The 26,717-nt window shown below is 37.6% G+C and overlaps 1 protein-coding gene across 2 annotated transcripts in view; it reads left to right on the forward strand.

Moving 5' to 3' along the window:
• Positions 1 to 26,717, forward strand: part of Epc2 (enhancer of polycomb homolog 2) — a 95,160-nt gene that overhangs the window by 32,781 nt on the left and 35,662 nt on the right. For both annotated transcript variants that reach the window (XM_052182456.1, XM_052182457.1), the window contains exon 3: positions 25,535 to 25,680. In XM_052182456.1, coding sequence (XP_052038416.1) covers positions 25,535 to 25,680 — 146 coding nt within the window. The remainder of the gene's footprint in view (positions 1 to 25,534; positions 25,681 to 26,717) is intronic.

Below are 26,717 nucleotides of genomic sequence, written 5' to 3' on the forward strand. Positions count from 1 at the left end.
GGCCATAGATGCAAATATCAACAAGAGAATACAAGAGATAGAAGAAAGAATCTCAGATGCTGAAGGTACCATAGAAACCATTGACTCAACAGTCAAAGAAAATGCAAAATGCAAAAAGCTTGTAACCCAAAACATCCAGGAAATCCAGGACACAATGAGAAGACCAAATCTAAGGATTATAGGCATAGATGAGAGTGAAGATTTACAACTTAAAGGGCCAGCAAAATTATGGAAGAAAACTTCCCTAATCTAAAGAGAGAGATGCCCATGAATATACAGAAAGCCTACAGAACTCCAAACAGGTTGAGTGACTTGTTAAGATGAGATTCAGGGCTTTGGGGAACTCAGGAAGTACTTCCCTCTGACTGGCCTGGGCATGCAACTGGAAATGCACATTTGAAAGCACTAAGCATTTAGGTCTGGTGTTTGTTAATGCCTGGCATGTGCTCTACCCTGGATTACATCCTAACGAAGTTTCCTGGGTAATCCTGAAACATCGGCTTACTTAAGATTTTGATCCTAAGATGTCCATCTTTGTTTTCTTATCTTTGAATTGAGTTTTCATCTTCAATTCCTGTTGTTCCTGACTGAAGCTTTTATATGCATGTTGACTGATTGCTTTCAAATGATACTAAAAATTAAGCCCTGTTGTGAAAAACACATTTTCCAGAAACCTCCTTTTGTTTTGTTTTTTGCTATACTCAGGATGGGACAGACCTAGGCAAGTACTGTGCGACTCCACCACTGACCTGTTTGGGGAATCAGTATATTTGCAAACATTACTTATATGATTTGTTTTATCTTTGACTTTGAATTCTTTCAGTGTATTGAATTTGCCTTTATTTTAATATCAGTGAGGAAGGAGACAGATTTTCACTTAAACATTTTTCCAAGCCAAAGAAACATTTGTTTTGTGTTTAGCAAGCCTAATTATAAATTTTTCTTAGGAAATAAGAAGCCAAAACTAGCTGTAACACCTTTGAATCAGCCCCGTTCAACAAGCATGGCTCTTACTGTGACCTTTACTTTATTCTGTTTGTTAATCTGTAGTATGTTCTGTATTATATTTCATATTATACATGTAGTTTTATATTCTGCCTTTTCAAATATTAAGGTTTTGTGTCTATAACCTGTCATTTTAAGCTTATATGTAAGTTTTTATCATTGATAGTCCACAGTTTGCTCACCTTATAGACCAATTGTATTTAAGGTTAGGAACTCTCTAGTTTATTTTTTAATTAGATTTTTTAAAAGAAAGTCTTAAATTTAAAACACAACATCCTACAAACCCTGTAAATACAAGGAATTTTAGAAAATGCCACTAATTTTTTTTCTTTTTTCTTTTTTTTTTTTTTTACTGAAGATTTCTAAGTTTCCGATCATTTACCTTTCTAAGGACAAAAAACTACATTATTAGACATTGATTAAAATCTTCTGTGGTATGGGTTTGTTTTGGCTGGAGGAAGAGTAAAGGCTGTTGGGATAGAACTTACTTAGAGTTGAGTCAGTCATATGCCCTCCTACAATTGTGCTTACCCATTGAAACATGTCTCTGCACCTCTTTGTTATATATGATAAAAGTTTTATCCTTTCTTTGTGTCTCACCAGCCATGCTTGGCTCTGCATTATAATGCCAACTGTACTGAACTGAATTAAAATTGGGTGTCTTTCCCCCTTTTCCTCCTCTGCATTCTAAGCTCATTAGGAGCCTATTACATTCACTACAGTATATCATTACCCACTGTAGTCAAAAACTGCAGTCACAGCAAATTCTGGTTTTCTAGTTTCTCTAGCTTTTTGCGCTTTAAGCTATAAGAGTAGTGAACTCTCTAAAACTGGCTTTTTATACCTTATTTGCTTGTACCTTCTTAATCATTCTACACTTATCTTTAAGATAAGTCTTGTTCTTGGGATGGCTTTTTGGAGTGTTTCCTGACTTCGTTCAGTAAAATTCTTAGTTCTTTTCGCTTTAAAGCCCCCTTCTGATGTCTTTCTAAGCCATAAAGCACATTGAGATCTAAGATCCCATTTAAAAAATCTAAATCTCCTTACCTAGTATACTATGTAACATGATTATGGTTACAATGAAATGTTGTTGAATAAGTGAGTAAATGAATTGAAAATTAAAAATAAGTACATACAAATCATGATCATTCTCAGTCAGTCATTTTGCAGAACATAAAAATTATATACTGAGTTAAATATAAGACTAAAGTTATTAACACATACAGTGGAATCTGAAGACTTATTCTATGGTATCCAAGTTAGAAATTGAAAAGTGAGTGTTCTTAATTGGCAGCAATGCTAGTTTAGAATAGAGGGATTGGGTGTGGATCAGGTTTGACCACACATTCCTATAATACCACCATATGGGAAGTAGAGTCAGGAAGGTTGTGAGTTCAAGGCCAGTCTTAGCTACATAGTAAGATTCCATCTCATAAAAGCAAAAGCCAGAAATAAAGGTTAGTGGTAGAACATTTGTCTAGCGTATACAAAGCCCTGGGTTTGACTCCTAGGATTGACTCCCAACCCCCTACCTCCAAGATGCTGAAAGTGGAATAAGTCTGGATGTGAGATATCTTGTTTATTCCTGTCCTTTTCAGTGTCTGTTTTCTATAGTCACTGAGCTGGTATTCTGAGAATTTACTCAAAACACATAAGGGTATTCCTTTTGGTCTTCAAATACGTTAATTAAATTCAGATCCCCTTATGAACAGTAGTGGTTACTTTCAGTCAGTTATTTAATTTCCCATTACCCTTCCTATTTAATGGGAAAATATTTTATTGTTATTAAGTTTCAGAATTTTAGACCATGAATAAATTTGAAGTGTTGCATTACATTACTTGCATCTACTTTTGCAGCCAGTAGAATGGTTCTTGGTAGCAAGACTCTGTTTCTTGGTTTAGAAGGAAGGTTCATCTCCTATTATGCTGTGTCTTAGCGTTACTTCTGTCATAGTTTGGGTTTTACAGCTGTGAACAGACACCATGACCAAGGCAACTCTTATAAAGAACATTTAATTGGTGCTGGCTAACAGTCTCAGAGGTTCAGTCCATTATCATCAAGGCAGGAGCATGGTAGCCCACAGGCAGACATGGAACTGGAGGAGCTGAGAATTCCACCTGTTGTTCCAAAGACAGCTAGGAGAAGACTGGCTTCTAGGCAGCTAGAATTAGGATCTCAAAACCCACACCCACAGTGACATACCTACTCCAACAAGGCCACATCTACTCCAACAAAGCCACACCTCCTAATAGCACTACTCCCTGGGCCAAGCTATACACACCATCACAATCTGAAAATATGTATCTATAGATTACCTTCCCTGCTGAACTAGGAGAGTAGAGTTCAGGACAAAGAATTGGTGAAGTAGCTTTTTGTTACCTGTCAGGTTGAAAACACACTCAAAAAGGATTGAGTTGTTGTAATCTGTTCCTGAGATCCTGAGGCAGAGAAGATAGGTGTGTGGACAGGCTTTTCACTTCAGTCTGCTTGGTGCAGGCTGTCTGGTAAGCTGACCACTTCCATTCTACATGGAAAAAAGGGAAATTTAACACTCAGTATAAAGTGAGCTTTCATGTTGTTCATATTTTCAATGAGTAAAATACGTGTCAGCCTAACATCTAATTTTACTTTGTTAACCATGCAATATTCTTCAGTGTTTTCCTCAATGAACAAAACTGGTCATGGACCCTTTTCCTTGAGACAGGGACAAGCATAATTATATTGAAAAGAGTTTGGACTGATCCAAGTGCACTTTGACTGAGAGAAAAGTCCAAGGCAGTTGCTGAGCTTTGTTGTATTTCTGCACTAAACTAGAATTAACTTGACAGAAAGAATGTTTTTCTGGGGCCTCCCTCTTCCCTTCTCCCTCCTTCTCCCCCTCCCCTTCTCCCCCCCTCTCCCCCTCCCCTTTTCCCTCCCCCCTTCTCCTCCCCTCCCTCTTCTCCCTCTCCTCTCCCCTTCTCCCTCCCCTCTCCCCTTCTTCCTCCCCTTCCCCTTCTTCCCTTCTCCCTCACCCCTCCCCTTCTCCCTCCCTTCTCCTCTCTTCCCTTCCCCTCTCCCTCCTCATTTCCCTCCCTTCTCCCATCCTCCCCCATCCTCTGTTCCCTTCCCTGTCTCCCTTTTTCCCCTCCCTCCCCTCCCCTCCCTTCCATTCCCTCCCAGCCACTATTTGTCAAGAAATCAAGCTATATATAGGTTGTATGAATGAAATGATATCCCTTATTAAAATAAGCACTAGAAAAATCAGTTAGAGGCAGATTGTATCCAATTTGTGGCACTTTCCAGATTAACTTGGTGTTTAGAATGACTGAGATACTGAGCAAGGCCAGACACAGACAACAACTGCAGTTCAGATCAGCTGATTCTAAAAATTTTTCCCTCAGGTTATTCAGTGACTCCCACCACCTCCTGGGTCTAATCTGAGGTAGATAGAAGTGGCAGAGCAGTATCTGGATGGGTGCTAGTTCAGTAGGGAGTAGTGTTCCTGCCCTTAGGAGATGCTACTCATTGAAGGTATTTTGGGAAAAACAAAGTAATCAATCCCTTGTTCATTTTGGTGGAGATATGAAAAGTCTTGAGTTCAAGGAGAATGCATGCTCCTTTGTCCTCAGTAATTTGTATGTCTGGTATTTAAAAGGAGGGGAAAGGATTCACTATCACCTAGATTCAAATATAACAGACTGTCATGGATAAAGCAGTCAGAGAGAAAGTAAAACCACTCTAATGTTTTATGGCTGTTAAAATGTATAAAACATTAAAAAGTGAGGTTGGCTGTAGAAAGCATGTTACCTAGTGATAGAAAGGGTGGTGCATACAGCTGTTGGGACTGGGCAGAGAACTAATGAATGGCAGAACACTGAGCATGAGACGGGCCAGGGAGCCGGATACGGGTGGTGGCAGTATTGTTGTTGACTTAAAAACACTTAGAACCCCCTCGTGTGTCTTCCTACAGAATATACTGTAGAAAGATATAGCATATCTGCTTGTGTTAGTAGGAGTTACCAGGAATAGACCTTTAGCACATTCATCTAGCAACTACCATCTTTCCTGAAGACGTTGGAGTGATGCTGTGCTACCTTGGAAGTTGGCACAGTCTACATCTTAGATTCCTAGCTTGCACAACATCTGAGGGAAATATGCTTTCCTGCCTTACACTTGTGTGGGCTACCTATCTATAAGTAATGTTCTCTGCCATTGGGTGGTGGTGGCAGCACATGCTTTTAATCCCAGCACTTGGGGTTAGAGGCAGGTGGATCTCGATGAGTTCAAGGACAGCCTGATCTACAAAGCAAGTTCCAGGATAACCAGGCTGCACAGAGAAACCTTATCTCCACACCCCAACCTGACCCCCCACCCCCCAGGGCGCCACCCCCCCACTCCCCCACCCCCCCCACCCCCGGCAAAAAAAGTTCTCTGCTCTAAACTTTTGTGAAAAATGCTTATTTCTTAGACTTTTTAAGGGCTTTTTTTTTATTTCTTTTTTGTTTTGTTTTATTCTTTTTTCCTTTTTTCTTTTTTTAAATTTTTTTAAATTGGATATTTTCTTTATTTACATTTCAAATGTTTTCCCCTTTCCCGGTCTCCCCTTCAGAAATCCCCTAGCCCCTCCCCACTTCCCCTACTTCTATGAGGATGCTCTCCCACCTACCCATGAACTCCCATCTTCCCGCCCTGGCATTCTCCTACACTGGGGCATCGAACACACTCAGCCCCAAGGGCCCCTCCTCCCACTGAGGCCAACAAAGCCATCCTCTGCTACATCTGGGGCTGAAGTCATGGGTCCTTCCATGTGCACTCTTTGGTTGATGGTCCAGTCCCCCAGAGCTTCAGGGAGGGGGGGTTATTTCTTAGAATTTTACTAGGAAACTAAACTTTTCTTCTTATATAGTGAAATAGCTAATATTAACTGAGCTATGTCCAGACTTTGTTTAGTGTTATAAGTTTTAGTTATACTAGGCCATTTGTTTCTCATACTATTCCCAGGTATTTAGGGTATAAGCCTAGACACTCTCAGCCCCAATAAGCTAGGTTTGGTCACCCATTCTCAGTATGTCAAAGGAACAAGTAATAGTGTGAAAAACTAGAGAAGAGGTTTGTTGAGTGTATCCTCAAAGGGAAGAGAAACAAGTAAGAAAATTGTTCTCACTCCAGTGCGTGTGCATAGTTGTACTCAGATCTTAGGACCATACACAGACTGAGAGGTGTGTGGGTGTGAACGGGCTTGGCCACCAAGCTTGACCTGGTTCAGTTTCTGGGCTTCTACATGGTGGGGGGAGAGAACTCACTCCTAAGAATTAGCCTCTGACTTTCACATGCGCTCAGTGGCATGCACATACAGATAGTGGAAGAAAAATTTATAGTGTTAATTGCAGAAGAAAATCAGTGACTCATTTCTTAAAGATAACCAACACATGGCAATTAATAACTTTGTTTTAAATATGTATTGTGCTATATACATGAATATGTGAATGTTTTACATGTGTGTGTGTGTGTGTGTGTGTGTGTGTGTGTAGAGTGTGCTCTAATGATAAAAGCTGTAGTATAGTGTTGAGCACAGTAGCATGTTTCAGCTATGCAAGAGACTGAGGACAGGGTCACTTGAGCCTGAACATTCCAGACCATCCTGAGGAATCTAGTGAGATCCTATTTCATAAACGTGAACAATATAGTGAGAGTGTGATATATTCTATATGAATACATAGACCACATACAGTCATTGATTGTCAGATATTACATGATGTACATAATTGGATGTGCGGGGTTTCTTATATGACTAGCAACACAGTATGACTCATATTAGCGTCACCCACAAACGCGTAAGGGATGGAAATGTTTTTAGATGTCATAATCATATAGAACTACTGTTGTATGTAGTTCACAGCTGACTGAATCATCACATGAAAGATCACATGTGTGCATAATATGTTGTCATCACTATTGTTTTAAACAAATTATTATCTTTTTACTGTTAGGTAATTAGGAATAAGAAAAATCAGTTTTGTTTTGCCCTTGTTTACTTATTTTCTGGTCTTCCTTTATACATATTAGATTTTTTATCCATGACATTTTCTTTCTCTGGTGGACTTTGAAATTTCATGCAAGTCAAGTGTGTGGCAGCAAACACCTCAGATTTTGTCTGTGAACATTTTCTTTCTTTATTTTGGGAGGATTATTTCAAAGATTGTGCACTCTTTGGATTCTATTTTGGTTTTTCAACATTTCAGATATTTCAGTTTATTCTCTTTGCTTGCATTTTTAACACTATTGAGTGTAATTTTTATCTTTGGATCACTGTAGATCCACTTTCTCCTTCTGGCTTTTTGCTGTGTGTGTATGTATGTATGTATGTATGTATGTGTATGTGTGTATGTGTGTAAGTATGTATGTATAGTGTTTGTGCATACTCGTGTGCATGCTTCTGCACATGCCACACTCAGTTTGTGTGCTGCTGCTAAAGGACAACTTGTGGGCGACCTGTAGTTTCAAGTCTTTGGCTTTTATCCTTTTTAATGTGTTGTGAGTTCTAGTATTTATTTTGGATTTTTGAGACAGGGCCAGGCTTTGAAGCCCAGCTGGCCTCAGACTTAAGAGTCATTTCCCTTAGCCTCCTCAGAGCTGGGATAACAAATGTTAATCACTGGGCCCACCCTAGAGACTCTTCCTTAATCTGCTCCAGTCTAAGAAACCTCCAGTACCACTTTTTGTTGCTAGTAATTTTGATCTTGTCATTCCTTTAGATTTTCTTTTCTAGGATTCCTGGTATTCAACTTACATTATTCATCTGCCTTGCATGTTGTCAAATTGCTGCCATTCCTATCAGGTCCTAGATCTGATTGTGGTGCTTACTAAATCTCTCTTTAGATGTGAGGTATTAGGCAAAGTGAACTGCAGCAAAGAAGACTTGAATGATATAAATGGGGGAGTAGTTAGTTAATAGTAAAAAATCAGACAGACAGATTTATCTTCTGGTGAGCCTGTGTATCTCAAGTTCAGTGCTTCTCATGGTTTTTATTTTTCTCTACCCCCAACCCCCACTTATTGTCCTTTTGATGGGGCAAGTAATGGTTCCGTGCCCACCAAGCCTCTAGAATTGTTTTTTTCTCTTCCACCCAATCAGAGTTTTATGATAAAACATCAGCAGATTAGGCTCTGGTGAAGTAACTCATGTGCAGCATTTGCTAAGAACTAAACGTTGTGGTGTATTTCAAAATGCTTCACTTTCCTCTCCCACCAGAAGCACTGAGGGACCCTGTATTTGCTGAAGACTTACTCACATACTGAAGGTGAAAGAAAAAACTGTGTGCAGTACCCCCATGGCTGGGGACTGGGGCCTGGACTTAGACTTGTCCACCTTTAGTCACAGCTTAAGCACACTTAAGTTTGGCACACACCTCCTAAATCAGTTCTCGTGTCTCTGAACTCACCTGTCTGTCTCTTCAGTTTTGGTGACAATGACTTAAACTATGGCCTTGTTAGTTTTGTTTGTTTACCTTTTCATGTGTTATTAAGATAAAGTGTCAAGTTTTCAGTTCCTTACCTGGAAACCTGAAGTTATGCATGTAATTGGTTTCTGGTTTTCTCTGGCAATCCTTAGACTTTGTTTCCTCTTATTAAAACATAGATGTAGTCTGCAGGTGATGGTAACCAGCACTGCTTGTGTTTGCTCTTTTGTCTTCTGTGATGGCTAGAGACTTAGAAAAGTCAAAAACTTGTGGAATTTTTTATGGTTTGTGTTTAAGATGCCTTCAGTAATTATAAATATTTGCCTCCTGGCTTAATGGAGTTTATTCAGCTTTGGTATTATTTGGTTTTAAAGATTCTTTTTTCTTTTTTGCTGTTTGTTCTTTTTCCTCCCCATTCTTTCTTTTCCCTCCTTCCTTCTTTCTTCATGCCTTCTTTCTTTGTTGTCTTCCTCTTGGGTCTGCTATAACTCTGAACTTATAATATCCCTGCTATCCCTCATGCTGAGATTATATACACGGGTCTTTTATAGTTTATATTCTATCCTGAAGGTGCTTGCAGAGAATGGTTTCTCAAGTATTTTCTTTAGAATATATGTGCAACTTATTTACCTTTAAAATCAATTTTAATTTTAAATAGGATCATTTTCATTTTTACTTCAATTCAAGTGGTCTGACAAGGTATGCATGTGTGCATATACATATTTATTTTAGTTGCTTTAGGTTTTGGTTTATTGGGTTTGGAACAAGGTCTTGTTCTGTAGCTCTGAATGGAACTCACTGTAACCCAGGGTAGCCTCAGTTAAGCAGTAACCTGCCTCTGACCCTTGCCTTGAGGACTGGGATTTCAGAATGTATCACTACACTAGTCAAGTTTATTTGTTTGTAAGTTTGCTCACTATTTATTAGTTCAATTTTGTTCATACAAAGAAAATACAGCTTTCATTAACATTTAGCCAAGAATTTAATTTTCTTTATAGCAACTAGCAATTACTTTGCTGTTCTTTCTAGAAGCATTTAGTGAATTTTTAGGCATTGATAATACTAGAGCAGGAATACTTGGCCAAAATGTTATATTACGTATGAAGATAATAGACTATGGGGACCATTTTTGAAGGTTCTAGAATTAGTCGGGTTGGTTTAGTTTTTGCTTGTTTGTTTTTCAAAGAGAATGTGGCTGTTATTAGGTTGAGACCTCAGCTACACATGAGCCTCCTCTTCTGAGGTCCTGAACTATGCCTTGTCACAGTTACTAGGACTGGGAGCAGAAAACAATTTACATCTCTTTGATTACTAGTAGTATTTAGTTCAGACTTGAAAAGAAACAGATTGCAATATTTATGAATTTTCTATTTGGGGGCTATAAAACAACCTTTAGTTATATTTGGTATCTGTATGTTTAAATGGTCTTGCGTTTATATTAGAAAATGAAATTAGTAGTGAGAGAAAATGGTACCTAAACATACTTTCTGAGAACTTTTTATTTTGATAAAATTTAAATTAAATTCCTAAAACTTGGCATTACTTCCAAATCAAGGGAAAGTTGGCAGAATGGCATAAGAATTCTTTAGACCTTCTCCATGCTTCAGTAAATGTAGAGTTAGCAGTATTTATTGCTTTTTCTCCAGTTTTCTCTATTCTTCTGTCATTCTCCTTCCTTTACGTACGAATACCTCAGTGTATGTTTCTTAGAAACAATGGCATTTTCTCTTTTAACCACAGCATGGCTATCAAAATGAACAAACTGTCTTTGGTATAATATAATTAATCTCTTTGACCTTGTGTATAACTTAATAGCTCTTTGTATAAAATCTTTATAGTAAAGGAAAATCCAAAAAATGTTTTTCGTTATCTGTCATAGCTCTTCAGATTATTCGTAAGTTTTCTTTTGCTTCATGCCAATGACGTGTTTAGGGGACACAGCCTAATTACTTTGTAGAAAGCACCTTAATGTGGCTTTACCAGTTATGACATGGTTCTGGCTGATTGTTGGCTTTTTGCTTACCTTTTCATTGTAGTAAAGAATGGCAGAGCATAAATTTACCTTAATGACCTTCAGTACATATTATTAGCTATATACATATTTTTATACAAAGGATCTCTGGAACTTCTATTCCATTTGGTAAAACTAAGCTTCTGTATCGTTTGAATAATAATTGCTCATTACCGCCCCACCCCCAGCACTGACAACAACCATGTCTACTTTCTGTTCCGAGAGCTTGAGTATTTTAGATACCTCTTGAATTGTTTCCTGCTGTGTCTTTTGTAACTTGCTTACTTCATTTACCATGTCTTCAAGATTCATCTGTCATTAGCTTATAAAAAGATTTTGTTTTATAGTATTTTAATACAATATTATATAATATTCCACTGTGTCTGCCATATTTTTAAAAACTTATTCATCAGTATAAGAACATTTGGGTTGCTTCTATTGATTATTCTAAACAATGTTTCACTAAGTGTGGGTAACAGCTCTTCAGGATTCCATTTTCATTTTCTTATGGGCATTAACCCAGGTTGGATAATTTAATTATCATCATCATCATCATCATCATCATCATCATCATCATCATCATCATGATTCGTAGTAGTAGCAGTAGTAGTAGTAGCAGTAGCAGCAGCAGCAGCAGCAGCAGCAGTAGTAATAGGATTTGTAGTGCTTTGAGGAACTGCCATACTAATTGACGTTCAGCAGTACACTTTTACTTAGGTTTTTTGGGAGCTAGTGACCATCTTAACAGGAGGAAAGTTAGGTCTGATTGTGGTTTAATTTATAGTCTCTGATGATTATTGATGTTGAGCATCTTTTTATATGCTTATTGGTTATTTATGTTTCCTTTGAGAAATGCTTCAAGATCTCTGCAGGCTTGTAAATTGGACTTCTTAGTAGGGGTTGTTCTTGAACTGTAGTGCTCACATTGTTGATAGTACCCTCTTATTACACATATGCCTTGCATTTTCCTCCGTTTTCTTTCACGATGCTCATCGCTTCCTTTGCTGGGCAGAAGCTGTTTGTTTTGGTGCTCTTGGTCATGGGGAGGCTTTGGCCATGGGAGTACTGTGAGTTGATAAGTTCTAGATCTGCCTGGCTTATACTGTAAGGCTCTGTTAGAGGTGAGGAGGAAAGTAGGAGGAGGAAAATTAGTGTGAAATCTTGTCATAACTTCTTGTGTTTTCCTCTAGTAGTTTTGTAGTTTCTGGTCTTAAACCTATTTTTAGTTATTTGTTATAAGAATTCATTTCCCTCTGGCAGTGGTGGCACACGCCTTTAATCCAGCACTTGGGAGGCAGAGGCAGAGGCAGAGGCAGACAGATTTCTGAGTTCCAGGACAGCGAGGGCTACACAGAGCCCTGTCTCAAAAAAAAAAAAAAAAATTCATTTTCCCATGTGAATATTCAGTTCTCATCATCTGTTTCTTCTGTTTGGTTCATTTTGGGACCCTTGTCAGTCATTTAAAATACACACGAGGGCTCGTTTCTGAGTTCCCTCAGAACCTTATGCTCATATTTTACTATTTGGATCACTGTAGCTTTGTAATTTATATTTTGTAATTTAGAACTTTCATATCCTCAGCACAGCTATTTATTTTCAAAAGCACTGGTAAAATCCTTAGTAAAGAATGCCATTAGTAAAGAAAACAACATTAATTGCCCACGAAATTTTGATTTATAAGCTTTTTTTTTCAGATCTTTCTGATTTCAACTATGTACTGAGTTCAGACCTGAGTTTACTGTCTTGTAAATGCTGAAACAGTCAGTCTGTTGGAAAACACTACTAGTGTTCCCACCCTATCCCCGCTAAGATTCTAGAATTCGATTTTTGAAACATCTTGATTTTTGACCATCTTGATTTTTGAAATTTATGCTATATGAGAAACTAATATATTTCTATTCTTATGTATGTGTTGGTTTTGGGTTTAGTTTCTGCTGCTTATCACTTGCTGCCTGACCTCTGTTTAGGTAAGAATTGCTGCTCTCATTCTCTACCTGCCAAACTTGAGAGGGAACAGAAGGATGATGGTTGGTGGTTTAGAGGGAAAATGTGAGCATGTCAGTCAGTCAGTAGGGGCCACTGGCCCAGGACTGTTAAAACACAAAGTGGTGTTTATATTCACAAATATAAGATGACTTTAAATAAACCAGATCATTTTGATTCTAAACAAAAAAAACAACACCAACAACAAAAAACACCCTGAAACAAAGCTCCTTTGTGTTGAGCCTGCCTGCGCTGCAGCCACTCCTACAATGAACTGCTTTATCAGTTCTTTTATTGTCTTGTCTTCTCACCTAAACTCAAGCATGTGGTTCTTTGTCTTTTGAACCTCTTATTATACTCTTTTATATTATATAAGACTTAATATACATGTTTATTTTTCTCTTTTTAAAAATTTATCACACAAACACACGTGTGCATGGCTGTTTTTTGCATGTGTGTGTGTGTGTGTGTGTGTGCATCATTTGTGTGCATTGCCCACAGAGTCCAGAAGAGGATGTCAGATCCTCTTGGACTGGAGTTACTAAAGGTTGTGAGCCGCCGCGTGGCTTCTGGGAATCGAGCCTGGGTTCCCTGAAGGCAGCCAGCACTCTCAACCACTAAGCTACATCTCTGGTTCCCTGTATGGTTTTTCTACACCTTGCTTTTTTATGTTTAAGAGTAGTTTTAAAAAGTCTATAATCTGGAAATTAATCTTATATTGGCATGTATAGGATGTCCTTGGTTTTTTTTTTTTAAATAAGCCTGTGTGTGTGGTGTTTACACCCCTCCCATCTAGTTTATTGTTAAATCAGACGTGACTGTTTCCAGCTTTCTGGTACATATAGTTACATATAGTGCTTTAGTGAATAATCCTGAATATAATGAACGTCATAGAAGCATAATGCTATTTGTCATAAAAGTTCAAACATTGTGTTCTTGGATATTTTACCATTTTATATTAACCTGAAAAATGCTAATTTGGGGGTTATCTAATTAAAATGCTGCTTTTAGTGTTTGGAATTCTTAGTGTTTGGGTCTATTTATTGAATAAACCATATACCTTGGTATAGTACATTTTTTTCTTTTATTTTTGAAATTATATTAGAATTACATCATTTCTCCCTTTGCTTTCCTCCCTCCAAACCTTCACATATACCTACCTCTTCTTGCTCTTTCAAATTCATGGCCTCTTTTTTCATTGTTGTTACAGGCATATATGTATATGCATATGCATATATAGTTATAAATGTAACCATCTCATCTTATATACTATTTTATTATATACCTATATGTTCTATATGTATATAAATGTATATTTAATATATACTGTATTCTATACTATTACTTAATACACATGTTTTCAGACTGACCCTTTGATACTGGATAACCAGCTGGTATTCTCGTCCACAGGGAAGACATTTCTCCTGCTCTCCGCAAGCCCTAGCTTTCAGTACAGTGGCTTTTTTCCCCAGTATATGTCATGCCTAACCTGTCACAATGTTTTAAAAATTAAATTATTAAATCGTATATTTCAGAAATAGAATTTGTTTTATTTAGAGAAAAGTGGTACAAGTGGTCCCTGTACACTGTCAACCAGTCTTGGATTCCTGTAATGATATCCTTTGTCTTACTCTGGTACCTGTACTTTTGTTACTTTTGGTAGCATTATAATGTATATTTTTTATGAAGTTGAGTGTCTTCAAATGTTAGGAGCATTTTTACTTTCAGAACTATTACTATCCTTCACAGAATTTTCCCTTGAATAACAAAACTACAAAAGAATGAGAATCTGAAAGAAGAAAATGAAGAATGAGAAAATCATACAGGGGAAATAAGAAAATTTTCTTGACACTTCTGTGATGTTTTCAGGGTTAACCCTTTGATACTGGATGACCAGTTGGTGTTCACATCCATGGAGAAGACATTTTCTTTTGTTCTTAGTATTCCCTAGGGTTCAGTGTATGCTAGGCAAGCATTCCACTACTGAGCTCTGGCAACCCAGCACCTTTTCTGAAAAGGATAGGGACAGGTGTTCCTTGTTTTGCGATATTACTAGGCTGCAAGTTCCATCTTAAAAGATTTAACGTCATTATCATTGCTTATAGTTCCTGTAATTGCTATTTCTCTTGGCCAGTGATATTTATTATTTATTTATATATAATGAGTTTCTGGAAGTGGGTAGTTGGCTGACCAAAAAGACCAAGAATAATTCTGACTATAGAGTTTTTGAAGAATCAGTCAGTGATTGGTTGGATTTTACTGCACAACAGTGTAGAAATAGCTTTGAACTTGGCTGTAGTTGACTTTCTTTGTAGGTTAGAGATGAGCTGTATGAACACTACCTCTGGCTAAGTCGTATAACTCTTAGAAATCTAGAAGAGTCACTTTAAAAGTCCTGGTTACTCATTCAGAGCTATTTGATTGATGGTTTTCAGGCAGGCTCGGTGTTGTTTCAGAACCTCGGAGAGCTCCCAACAGAGGCGCTTTACTTCTCTATTGACTTTGTACTAGCTACCTTTAAAAGTTATTTTAACCCCGAGGGCCTGAAAATTTGAAAAATTCTTGAAATTCAGGGTATTGTACATTAGACAAAATATTTCTGATATGTTAGTGCACTAGAGTTGTGGTTCTCAGAATAGAGTCCTGCAGTGTCACTTGGGGGTTAGATATACAGACTTATAAACCTTACTCTAGACATACTAGATTGCAGATAAATGATTGATCCCAGTATTAACAAGTCCTCCATGTGGTTTCTAGTGAATGGTGAAGTTTGAGAAACACTGGCTTCAAGACTGTGTTGAGAACTGTGTAAATGGGAGGAGTGTGTGTGATATCTTAGGCAGATACTGTTTTATTCTACTTAATGTGAGATTTGGGTATTTTACATTTTTTGATACTAAACATGTACAGAATTTCACTTCTGCTTTCTAAACATATGCCTCACATATGCTCATACAACTTATTTGGCTATGTAGTCCAGGATACTTGTTTTGCTTTGAAGGTACATTTGGGTCACATAGCCTCTTGCCCAGTCTCATGTTTGGCACTTTATATTTTGTGGTTAAATACACCCCTCTCCTTATTCCTTTTGCTCTTTCTAGAATGCCTTTGTATTCACTTTCTCTGTGTTCTGTAGTATTGGTATTTTGCTTGCTTCCAAGGGGAGCTTGCCATGTATGTTGTATTTGAGGAGTCAGTGTTAGATATTTTTAGATAAATTGAAGTAATAATGGCTTTAAAAGTCATAGGAAAGAACTGGACAGTTGGATAGGAGATACAGCCTAGTGAGTCTTTAAATACGTGCTTCTCTTAGAAAGCACTGTTACAGGTGCTCAAAGACAAACCTTAGGGACAGGATGCACTTGTGTTTCTGTCTTACTTTGTTGCCTACAATTAAATGGACTTTAAAAAGTAGTTTCCATGGATAAACATTTAGGAAATAGATGGATGTGATTAATAAATTTTAATGTATTTGATTAATTAATTAATGTGTGTGTTGGTTGGGTTTGGCCTGTCTGTGTGAAGGAGTTGGATCCACTGGAACTTGAGTGACAGTTGTGAGTTGCCATGTGGTTGCTGGGAGTTGAACCTAGGTCGTCCAGAAGAGCTGAGATATCTCTTTAGCCTGACTAATATGATTTTTTTTTAACTACCATAATTTAGGTAAATGTTGGAAATGTAGCACATGTGTGGAGGTCAGAGGAAAATATTGTAGAGTCAGTTCTCACTTTCTAACTTTACATGGCTCTAACTCAAGTTATCAGGCTTATAAGGCAAGGACCTTGATCTGCAGAGTCATCTCACCAGTCCATGATATTCTTTTTTTATTGTCTTTGGTTAATAAATATAATTTGTAAGCTTAAATATTTAAGTTCAAAATATCTGTCTTAATTAGGGTTTTACTTCTGTGACCAGACACCATGACTAAGGCAACTCTTATAAGGCTGACATTTAATTAGGGCTGGCTTACAGGTTCAAAGGTGCAGTTCATTATCTTCAAGGCAGAAGCATGGTGGCATCCAGGCCAGCATGGTGCTGGAGGAGCTGCTGACAGAACACTGGCTTCCAGGCAGCTAGAATAAGCTTACAGCCCACACCCACAGGGCCACACCTTGTAATAGTGCCACTCCCTGGACCAAGGATATACAGACCATCACATTATCTTTTGACATATTAATGTCTTTATTCCATTTTGATGTTCTAAAGACTTTCATTGAGGCAGCCAAGACTAGAACAAATGCCAGTCATTATATGACCCTGAGGCCTTTGTTCAGCTCACCAGACTTCTTAACCATTTTCAGCTCTAAATTATATAACTTTGGTGTGTCAACACATAAATAAACTCATATGTCAGTCTTTATTTAACTTCCTTGCTTTTTTGACAATAAGATCTTAGCGGGAGTATTCTGGCAGGGCTGGGGATGAAACCCACATAACAGTCATTATTAGAAGAGAACCCACAGTTCATTACAGCTGCATGGGGGCCTCATAGGTAAATGAAGATCAGAAAAGGTAGGTGGATCCAGGTACTGATATGCTGTGCTGAGCAAAGAGTAGCAGTTCTGAAAAAGTAATGGGAAATCAGAGGCAGAGCACAGGTCTGCGTGCTTTCCATCTCCTGTGGTGAGGCGTCTTCACATGAGAGCTTTGTCTGCTTTGGGGAAGAAAAGGGAAGGTTGTCGTGCGTGCTCTTCTTGGGCCTGCTGCTTTCCAAGTATCTTTACCTGGGAATAATTTTGGGCCAGTGTGACATATTTTGGGGTGGCATACTCAGTATTTCATATGGAGAAAATGGTCGTAGGGAGAAGAGAATTTTTAAAAGTTCAAACTGGATTCCATGAATGAACACAGCAGTACAAATTTTAAGACCGGTTTTTTTCTTTATTACAATACATGAGCCTGCATAGTTTTTCTACATACTTAGTGTTTTTCTACTAAACATGAAGAGATGGACTTATGTCACTCTTTGAACATCTGGGCTCTGGACTCTAGGGGCTATGATTTTGACTTTCTTTAAAACTTCTTTCCACTACAAGCTTCCATTTCCATCCTACCCAGTTTATATGGTAGCTACTCTTTTCTCTGTTGGGTAGTAAGATGAAGTACAAAACACAAAACCTGTTCTTGCTCTTTGGGTTTGAAAAAAGCAGGGTTTGTATGGATGACTAGTATATATGGTTTGTCTGAGTGAACACTGAGTAAACAATTAATTCTGAGATGGTTTTGTGCAGTCCTACCAACAACTCTGTTGAGGCTGTTAGCAAACACGATGTTTCTTGCTCTCTTTTGGTGTGTTTTATAGCTATCTTAGAGTGTGAGGTATGTGTTCTACAAATGCATTTCTAAGTTTTGATGATAGGCTTGCTTTGTTGTAAATGTAAGGGCCTTTCCCCCTCTGTATTGGCAATGTGTTCTCTGAACTGTTACCTGCCTTCGTTCCTTGTTGCAGTTGCCCTGCTTGATACTTCTTAGGAAAGGAAAACAGGAGGGGTTGTTCCTGACACACACACACACACCCCACTCCTTTAGAAGGGATGCTAATCAGTAGTTTTCAGTACCCAGTAGTGGTTTAAGTTCATCACAGAGAAACGAATTCAGAAGTTCCTCAAGGTAACTTATTTACTGTGACTAATTCAAGTAAAGGGGGACTTACAGAGAAACCTAAAATAGATATGGCCAATGTAATTCAAAGGATACATTTTTTTTTCCCTAGCATTACCATACAATATTTGTTTTCTAATTTGGGTAACCACAAGGTATATTTGTGAAGAAAACCCTGGTAATGACTAGGTTTCCTATTCAGGTATGTTTTTACATAGAAATTGGTGATCCTTGAAAGCCTGGAAGCCCTTTGCCTTTTCATCATCTCTCTGTAACAGTGATATCTTCACTGTAGTTTCTGCAGCATTGCAGGAAAAGGCAGAGGGGGATAGGTGATGATGGGCTGGACCATGCTGGGTGCTTCTGAGGGTGGGTGAGCAGCAGTGTGAATGTGCTTGCTGCCATACAGTGAGGCACCATGGCGGTAGAAAGTGAGGATTCATAGGGCTGGCCAGTGGCTTTTTGTGTTTTATTGTTTAATATACTTTTATTAAAGTAGTAAATCATCCATTGTAGCCAAATTGGACATATATAGCTGTGAGTGTGTATATACACATATAAATGTAAATTTTTGCCTTGATTAGATACAGTTCTCTCATTTTACTACTTATCGTTTGTAAAGTTAATAAATGATATCTCATTTACAAAGGGTACTACTTAGAATTGTATCACTTAAAATCTTTTTAAAATCTATTTTAGATTTATTTATTTTACTTTATATGTTAGTTATATTTTTACCTGTATTTCTGTATACCAGGTACATACCTTTTGGATCTCCTAAAATTAGAGTTGGGATTTGTCTTTGCCAACAGAGAGACAGAAAGGGTCATTATTTTTGCAGTAAAGTATTATTTCCTGCTATGGTTGAGACTTACCATATTAAATTAAAAACCGTGATTTCTGTACATTCATTATAATGGGTATGAATACTAAACTGAGCTGTAACACTATATTGCACTTGATTTACTTCACTTCTGCTAAGTTAGGCAGTAGTCTTGATCAACAAATGATGTAGAATTGAATCATAGGAGCTATCTATATTTCTTGATTGCTTGCTCAGTAGTTGGCATTATGATAGGTGTAAATTATTTTATTCTTATGAAAATTTAATGAGATATGTAAGTTTATTGGTATTGTTTTGTAGCTGTTAATGTTTTGTCTAGCTCTATAATTTTGTCATTTCAAGAATGTTAAGCTGGGCGGTGGTGGCGCATGCCTGTAATCCCAGCACTCTGGGAGGCAGAGGCAGGCGGATTTCTGAGTTCGAGGCCAGCCTGGTCTTCAGAGTGAGTTCCAGGACAGCCAGCGTTATACAGAGAAACCCTGTCTCGAAAAAAACCAAATCCAAAAAACTAAAAAAAAAAAGAAAAAAAAAGAATGTTATATAAATGGAATATACACTGTGTAACTTATACAATTGACATTTTTCAAACTCAGCATAATTCCATTACAATTTTTCAATTTGTCATATGTATCAGTAATTTGGTCTGATACATTGTTGACTATAAGCCCATTGCTGTACTCATTACTGCTCCACCACTGGAAGACGTTTTTGGCTATTGTGAATAAATTGGCTATGAATATTTGTGTTGACATTTAAATTTTTTTAATTATTTTAAAATTATTATTCAGAGGAACTAACTGTCAGAATCCATATATGGAGGCCAGAAGACAACTTTTTGGGTCAGTTTTCTTCTACTTTTACGTGGACTCTAGGAGTTCATCCCAGATTGTCAGGCTTGTGCAGCAGGCTCTTTTACCAGATGAGTCGTTCTGCTTTTACATGAAGGTGGCGAACATCCACCGATGGCACCTCAGCTTGTCTTTGAGCAGTGTTTTAGCCACGGTTTTCTGAAGAAACCTTTATAAATTATCTTTCAGGCTGATATTTGAACAGAAAGTGGTTCTTTCTGTTATAGCAATAGAAAAGTCTATTGTTATAAAATTTTTTCAGCCAGTCTTCCTTTCAAACTCATACTCATCCCTTTGAAGGAAATGTGTAAATGTGTTTTAGCACTTAGATACAAAGAGGAAGGGGACTTCCTGATACGTACTGTGTATTTCAGTGTTCTCTTCCCTGTTAATTCTGAAACATTTATTTGTTTTTACTTCATTCTCATCAGCTCTATTGACTTGCCATTTGCTTTGCGAATAGGATTTTAAGGCAAGCCACATGATCACCTGCCTTATTTAATTTATGTTCATGTTTTTGTTGGAGGAACTCTGCCTTATATACTTTAGACTTCAGCTGTTAGTGAGTAGCACATCTATGATGCAGTTCCCTATGGAAGTGTGTCAGATATAACAGAAGGGTCCAGGGCAATGAAACATCTATAAATATAAGAATGGTTTGTGTAAAGAGTTCTGAATTCACAAATAAGTAGAGACCTGATTGGTATGGGGTTTGTTCTTTTAAAAACCTTGATATAAGCACTCTGATAAGCATGTTTAATATGTCAGAGAATACTTTTGTTACACACACTGCTGCAGTCTTGTGTAAGTAAAAAGTCTATGAATAAGTGAGAGTTATGTTAGAGATTGAAAAGCCATGAGATGGAAACTAAACTATAGAAATAGAATGTTTTAGTGTCAAACAAAAAGGAGTAGCAGAAAATATTGCCTGCTTAAAATACTATATTGAACAAAGTACCATTCCTTTCCCTTTTCTACTTCAAAACTGGTAAACAGACATAGCTTTAATTAGTACTGTTAGAACGTGAGGAAAAAAAATGTGTCTTAAAGGACTTTATAATTGAGACCTGCATTAGACATCTTTATCACACTACTTGTTACTGGGTCAGTGGCATGAGGTCTTTTAAGAGTTACCTTAGGCCAGGCAGTGGTGGCACATATCTTTAATCCCAGCACTTGGGAGGCAGAAACAGGCAGATTCCTGAGTTCGAGGCCAGCCTGGTCTGCAGAGTGAGTTCCAGGACAGCCAGGGCTACACAGAGAAACCCTGTATTAAAAAACAAAAAACAAAACAAAACAAAAACAAGTTACCTTGGGAGAGAGGAGGGGGGGGAGGGAAGAGAAGAAGGAAACAGGAAAGAGGCCTTACACCCAATTAAGTTTTCCCAGCTCCACCAGTGCTTACCATTCAGTGTTTTACTCAATAAAACTTTGTGTTTTATTGCTGTAAAGAGATACCATGACCAACTTATAAAGGGAACTCGGTTAATGGGGCTGGCTTCAGGGGTTTAGTCCATTATCAACTTGGTGAGAACATGAAAGCTTGCAGGTAGAAATGGTGCTAAAGGTTCTGAAGGCAGCCAGGGGGAGATTAGACTCCACACTGCCCGGACTATGTACATGAGGCCTCAAGGCTCCTGTTCCACAGTGACACACTTCCTCTAACAAGGACACACATCCTCCAATAAGGCCACACCTAATAGTGTCACCTCCCATGGGCCAAATACATTCAAACCACCAAAGAAGACAAAAGAAAATAAATGTACACCCATTTAAGTTTTCCCAGATCCACATGTCAGGAGGAAACCAAGCTAGTATTACCATTCCTGGAGATTGGAGAGAAAAGGCAGAGGAAACGAATAAATGTTTCTCTGTATCATACAATATGTAATGAGCATGATATTATATGTAGTTAACTGTCACGTTGATAATGATCCTTTAAAGTGATGACAGCAACTGCCTGTCCTTGTTTTGTGCTCTACTGAATTGGATCCAACTGATTTTATACCATGCTTAGTTAGCTGTTTAATCTGCAACCATCTCATCATATTTCAGCTATTGGAGATCTTCTCTTCCTGGTTTTATGTGTTTTCATTCCACTAGGCTGTTGAGCTTATTAGAGACTTGGATATGCATATTGTATAAAGCTAAATAACTTGAAAGGCATTCCTGGCTAAACTATGCATATATTCCCTAAGCTACCCCTGGTCGATGTAAATATGTCATATATTCTGTCAAGAGACTATCCTGATTTCTTTCCCATACATAAGCTGTTGCTCTTCTTATAGAAAGTAACCACACTTTGTGGAAACTACAGGGAATTTTCGGCTTTCTTTCTCAGTGTGTTTATTCACACCTTTAAATCCTCTCGAGTTTCCTTTTTGTTCATTGCTGATATGCTTTTACCACAAGAAAGATACATGTAGGGAGAGACATACACCCTTATTCACCTGTCAGTGCCTTTTTAAAATTTCATTTTTTGAATTAGGATATAGTTATAACATTTCTCCCCCTTCCTCACTCTAAGCCCTCTCATATTTCCTCTGTACTCTCTTCAAATTCATGGCCTCCTTTTTCACTGATTGTTATTACATTCATATAGATAGCCCCAAATAAAACCTGTTCAGTCCATATTATGGTACTTGTATATATATTTTCAGGGCTGACTGACTGGCACCGGGCAACTAATTGGTGTGCTCTTTCCTGGGGATGGCTATTTCTCCTGCTCCCAGTATTCCTTAGTTGCCTGTAGGCTTAAGGCCTCATGGGCCCCACCCCCACCCCCACCCCCAGTCTACTTGGCAGTCTCTTGTTGTGTCCGTTCAGCTCATGCTTGGGTAATCATGTTGATATGACTTTATGGATATAGCTTTGACATCACTGGGAGACACAGTCTCACAGCAAGGTCTTACAGTATTTCTCCCCCCTCTTCCTTAATGTTCTTTGAGCCTTAGGTACAGGAGTATTTTCTGGATGATACCTTACTTTCTGTCTGTCTGTTACATCGAGATATTTCCAGCCCTTCTCTCTCTCCTCTCCACCTCCTTTTCTTATGTATAGGGGGTGTTTTCCTCATTGTCATTGTTGTTGTTGGGCTGACTGGCCTGTAACACTAACCTGTTATTTTTATCATTTGTTATTTAGCAACAAAAAAAAATGTTTTCTGGATTTCATAAACTGAGGTGTCAATAAATTAAAAATATTCTGCTTATAGTTTAAAAGAATTTTTATACTGTATTTAACAAATGCTGGTTTAGCCAAAAATATTTAGTACTCATTTAACCCCAAGTACTATGTAGAGGTATTTAAGTATGATGAAAGCAGTGGCCGCTTCTACAAAAGAATCTGCTTTTTTTGTCTGATAACATAAAGACCCAAGTAAACAGAATGCTGAAATGCATGTACCTGCTTTGCAAACAGCAGGAAGTCTGAATCTCTAAGGATTCTTGTAGCGTTTTCAAATAAAGACAGGGGTAATACTAGAGTAAAAGAGTGCTGGTGTAAGCCAGTCTTTGCCCTGATTCTGATTTAGCACATTGTCAGATCTCTCCAAACTATTTCCTAGCTTTTCTTGTCCTTAGCCCTGCCTCATAAGCAGGCGTGCTGGCTTTTGTCAGAATAGAATGTAGATAGAGCAGATAGAAAGTGGAAGAGCAAGTAAGTAAGATCAGGTAGCTGTGCACAGATGGTCATGCACGTTTATATATAGCTCTGCCCCTGAGCCTGTGGGAATTTCTGTTTACTGTGCAAAGTAACACTGAGTTACTGCTGCTTAACATGTAGGCCTGTCTTTAAAATACCTTCACCTTGTATCAGCTCCCCGGGTAACTGCCATTGGTCTGCGTCCCAAGGTGTCATTGTGCGCAGCTGCAAAAAGCATTTTCTTTGTGGAAGAAAGAGTAGTGTTTAGTAATCTGTATAGTTTATAGGATCTGTAGCATCTCTCATTGAGTTTGATCTGAAGTAGATTGACTTTTTCAAAGCTTACTTGTAATAAATGTTAATCATGTAATTCAACAATATAAAAAAGATAAGAATTACATTTTTAAAACAAATTGAGTATACTTTTTAAATTAATCATAAGAACAGAATACTATGTCATAAGTTCACCAATAACTAGAACCTCCTGACTTACTAACTTTATTATGTAGGATGTAATACAAGTTAAGTACATTAACATTATAAAATTTCACAATGTGAGACTCAGAGAGGCTGAAACAGTCATTTTAGTAGGTATACAGCACCTTGGCCATTGCCTGGCTCATAGTAAGTGCTATAAAAGTTTGTAAGTCTTGGCTAACATTTATTTTTATTCTTATTCTTATTGAAATATTTAAAATATTTCAAAGAATTAGAGTTCCAATCTTATCTGTATTGACTTAGTTTTATTAAAGCATCTGAGCACACACCTTTGTTTCTACTGTCACTATTAGGAATTACCCTTAAGAATGATGTGCTAGATCTGTGAATGGTAAAGATGTGGAGAGTAGATACATTTGGGTTCACCTTCATATGCAGGCAGCATTAAATAACTAGCATGCTGGTGATTGGTCTTCCTTAATGCTTTGTTCTAAAATCTCACCAATTATTTTCAGTACATATTTGTGTATGTTAGTCTTTTCAGTAAAGACACGGATACATATCAGAGGGAAAATTATAATTCCCTTTTCAATTCTTGAACTCTTATCCTGATAGCCCCTCTTGAACAGAAGTAAATAATTATCAGCAATTTCTTTTTTCCTTCAAAAGTATTCTGCACTTATAATAGATGTGTGTCCATGCACCCATGTCCTTTCTATACCTTAGCCTTCTGCCTCCGGTTCTTTCACTTTTGCTCCCAACACATGATCATCCCCGACTTCAGTTAGCATCCTGAGCATGTACACCGCCATTTCTCTGTGTCTCTGTAGACTGTCAAGGTGTCACACTTAATACTTTATATATTTTTTATATGTAAATTTATGTTATGTTTGAAAGTGTGTTTTAATTGATAAATACTAGCTTATAATTTCCTCCTCACAGTTCAAAATAGCTTAATATCTACTTTTAAATCTTAATCTAGTTGATGACTAAAAAATACTGTGTGTGTGTGTCTGTGTCTGATTTGCATGTTTAAAAGTACATTGGTATTCTCCACTAAAAATTCTTGGCCAGTTTTTTAAAGGTATTAGGGTTATTTTTATATTTCTGAGAAATAGTAAGAAAAGTGGCCCTTTATATGTTACTTTTTCCTCAGTACTTTGTCTACTGACTTATAAAATTTTATATGTAAAAATTTTAAATTTATGTAGCCAATTATTTTAAATCAGTTTTTGTGATATTTTTAATTTAAAACTGTCCATATAGTTCTTCCTGTATTTTTTTTGTATTTTAGTGTATCTGTCTTTTTTCCTTGAATATTGTATTCATTTCCTTGGATATGTCATTTATTAGCTTTACAATAAGAGTAGGTGTTAGCCTTAATTTGTTTTGTAACTAGCCAGGTATTCTGACATCTTTAAAAATTATTTTTACTTTACATTTTATCTTGAGTGATTTGCATTTTGTGCTGTATGCTAAGCTTAATTCTGGATTTTTAATATTCTTCCGTAGCTGTTGCCACATTGGCATGTTCATCTCTGTTATAATTACTGTTTGATATTTTGTCATATGTGTAAGATACTTTAAAAAGTAGTTTCTTGGGTGATATTCTTATTCTATATGTAAGGCAATGTGCCTGTCACTGTACAGTCTCTAAAACTAAGTGTGTAACTTCATAATTTCAGCTCAATTTGAAGCATTTCTCTTTTTCTTTTCTAGCTTTTAACCTAGACAACGAGCAACCAGATTATGATATGGATTCAGAAGATGAGACATTATTAAATAGACTTAACAGAAAAATGGAAATTAAACCTTTGCAATTTGAAATTATGATTGACAGACTTGAAAAAGCCAGTTCTAACCAGGTACTGTACCATATAAAAGTATCTCTTCTTTATAATTGAACCCATTAACACCTTTGTATCTGAATATCCAAGTATATTATCTGAAAGTGCTGTACCACTCCCCCCTCCTCCTCACCACTCCCCCTCCTCCTCACCACTCCCCCTTCTCACCACTCCCCCCTTCTCCTCACCATTCCCCCCTCTCCTCACCACTCTCCCCTCTCCTCACCACTCCCCTCTCCTCCTCACCACTCCCCTCCTCACCACTCCCCCTCCTCCTCACCACTCCCCCCTTCTCACCACTCCCCCCTCTCCTCACCATTCCCCCCTCTCCTCACCACTCACCCCCTCTCCTCCTCACCACTCTCCCCTCTCCTCACCACTCCCCTCTCCTCCTCACCACTCCCCCCTTCTCACCACTTCTCCCTCCTCCTCACTACTTCCCCCCCTCACCACTCCCCCCTCCTCCTCACTACTTCCCCTCCTCCTCAACATTCCCCTCTCTCCTCCTCTGTACTCCCCCTCCTCACCACTCCCCCTCCTCCTTACCATTTCCCCCTCCTCCTCTCCCTTTTTCTCAGCATCCTAGAATTTCTATATGAACAAAGGACTTCATAATTTTAATAGGAGCTTAGAGAATACTGCTGTGACTTCTTCCCACGTGGGTAAAAACGTAATGTCATAATGCCTTGATTCTGTGCATAGTTACTATATTTTTGCTATTTCAGTAACTAATTTTATTTAATTGGGTATCTGATGTAATTATCTTAAATCTTGTTTTCAGGTCCCTAAATTATACAAGTTTCTATTATTTTTTTAATGAATTTTAACTTTAATAACATTCACATTACAGTTTTACTATACAAAATTATTCACAAAGTAATTGAGAATTTTCTTTAGTGAGCTGTTCTAAAATTTCATAAGGAATTTGAAATAATAACTTTTTCTAGAAAAAGTTAGATATCACATGTCAGGAGGCTTTAAGTATTTATCCTTTTGACTTAATAACCTCATGTCTAGAATTATTCTGCAGAAAAGTAACTAAGTGGCTGGGAATG

The sequence above is a fragment of the Apodemus sylvaticus genome, chromosome 5, assembly GCF_947179515.1.
Source record: "Apodemus sylvaticus chromosome 5, mApoSyl1.1, whole genome shotgun sequence".
Lineage (NCBI taxonomy): Eukaryota > Metazoa > Chordata > Mammalia > Rodentia > Muridae > Apodemus > Apodemus sylvaticus.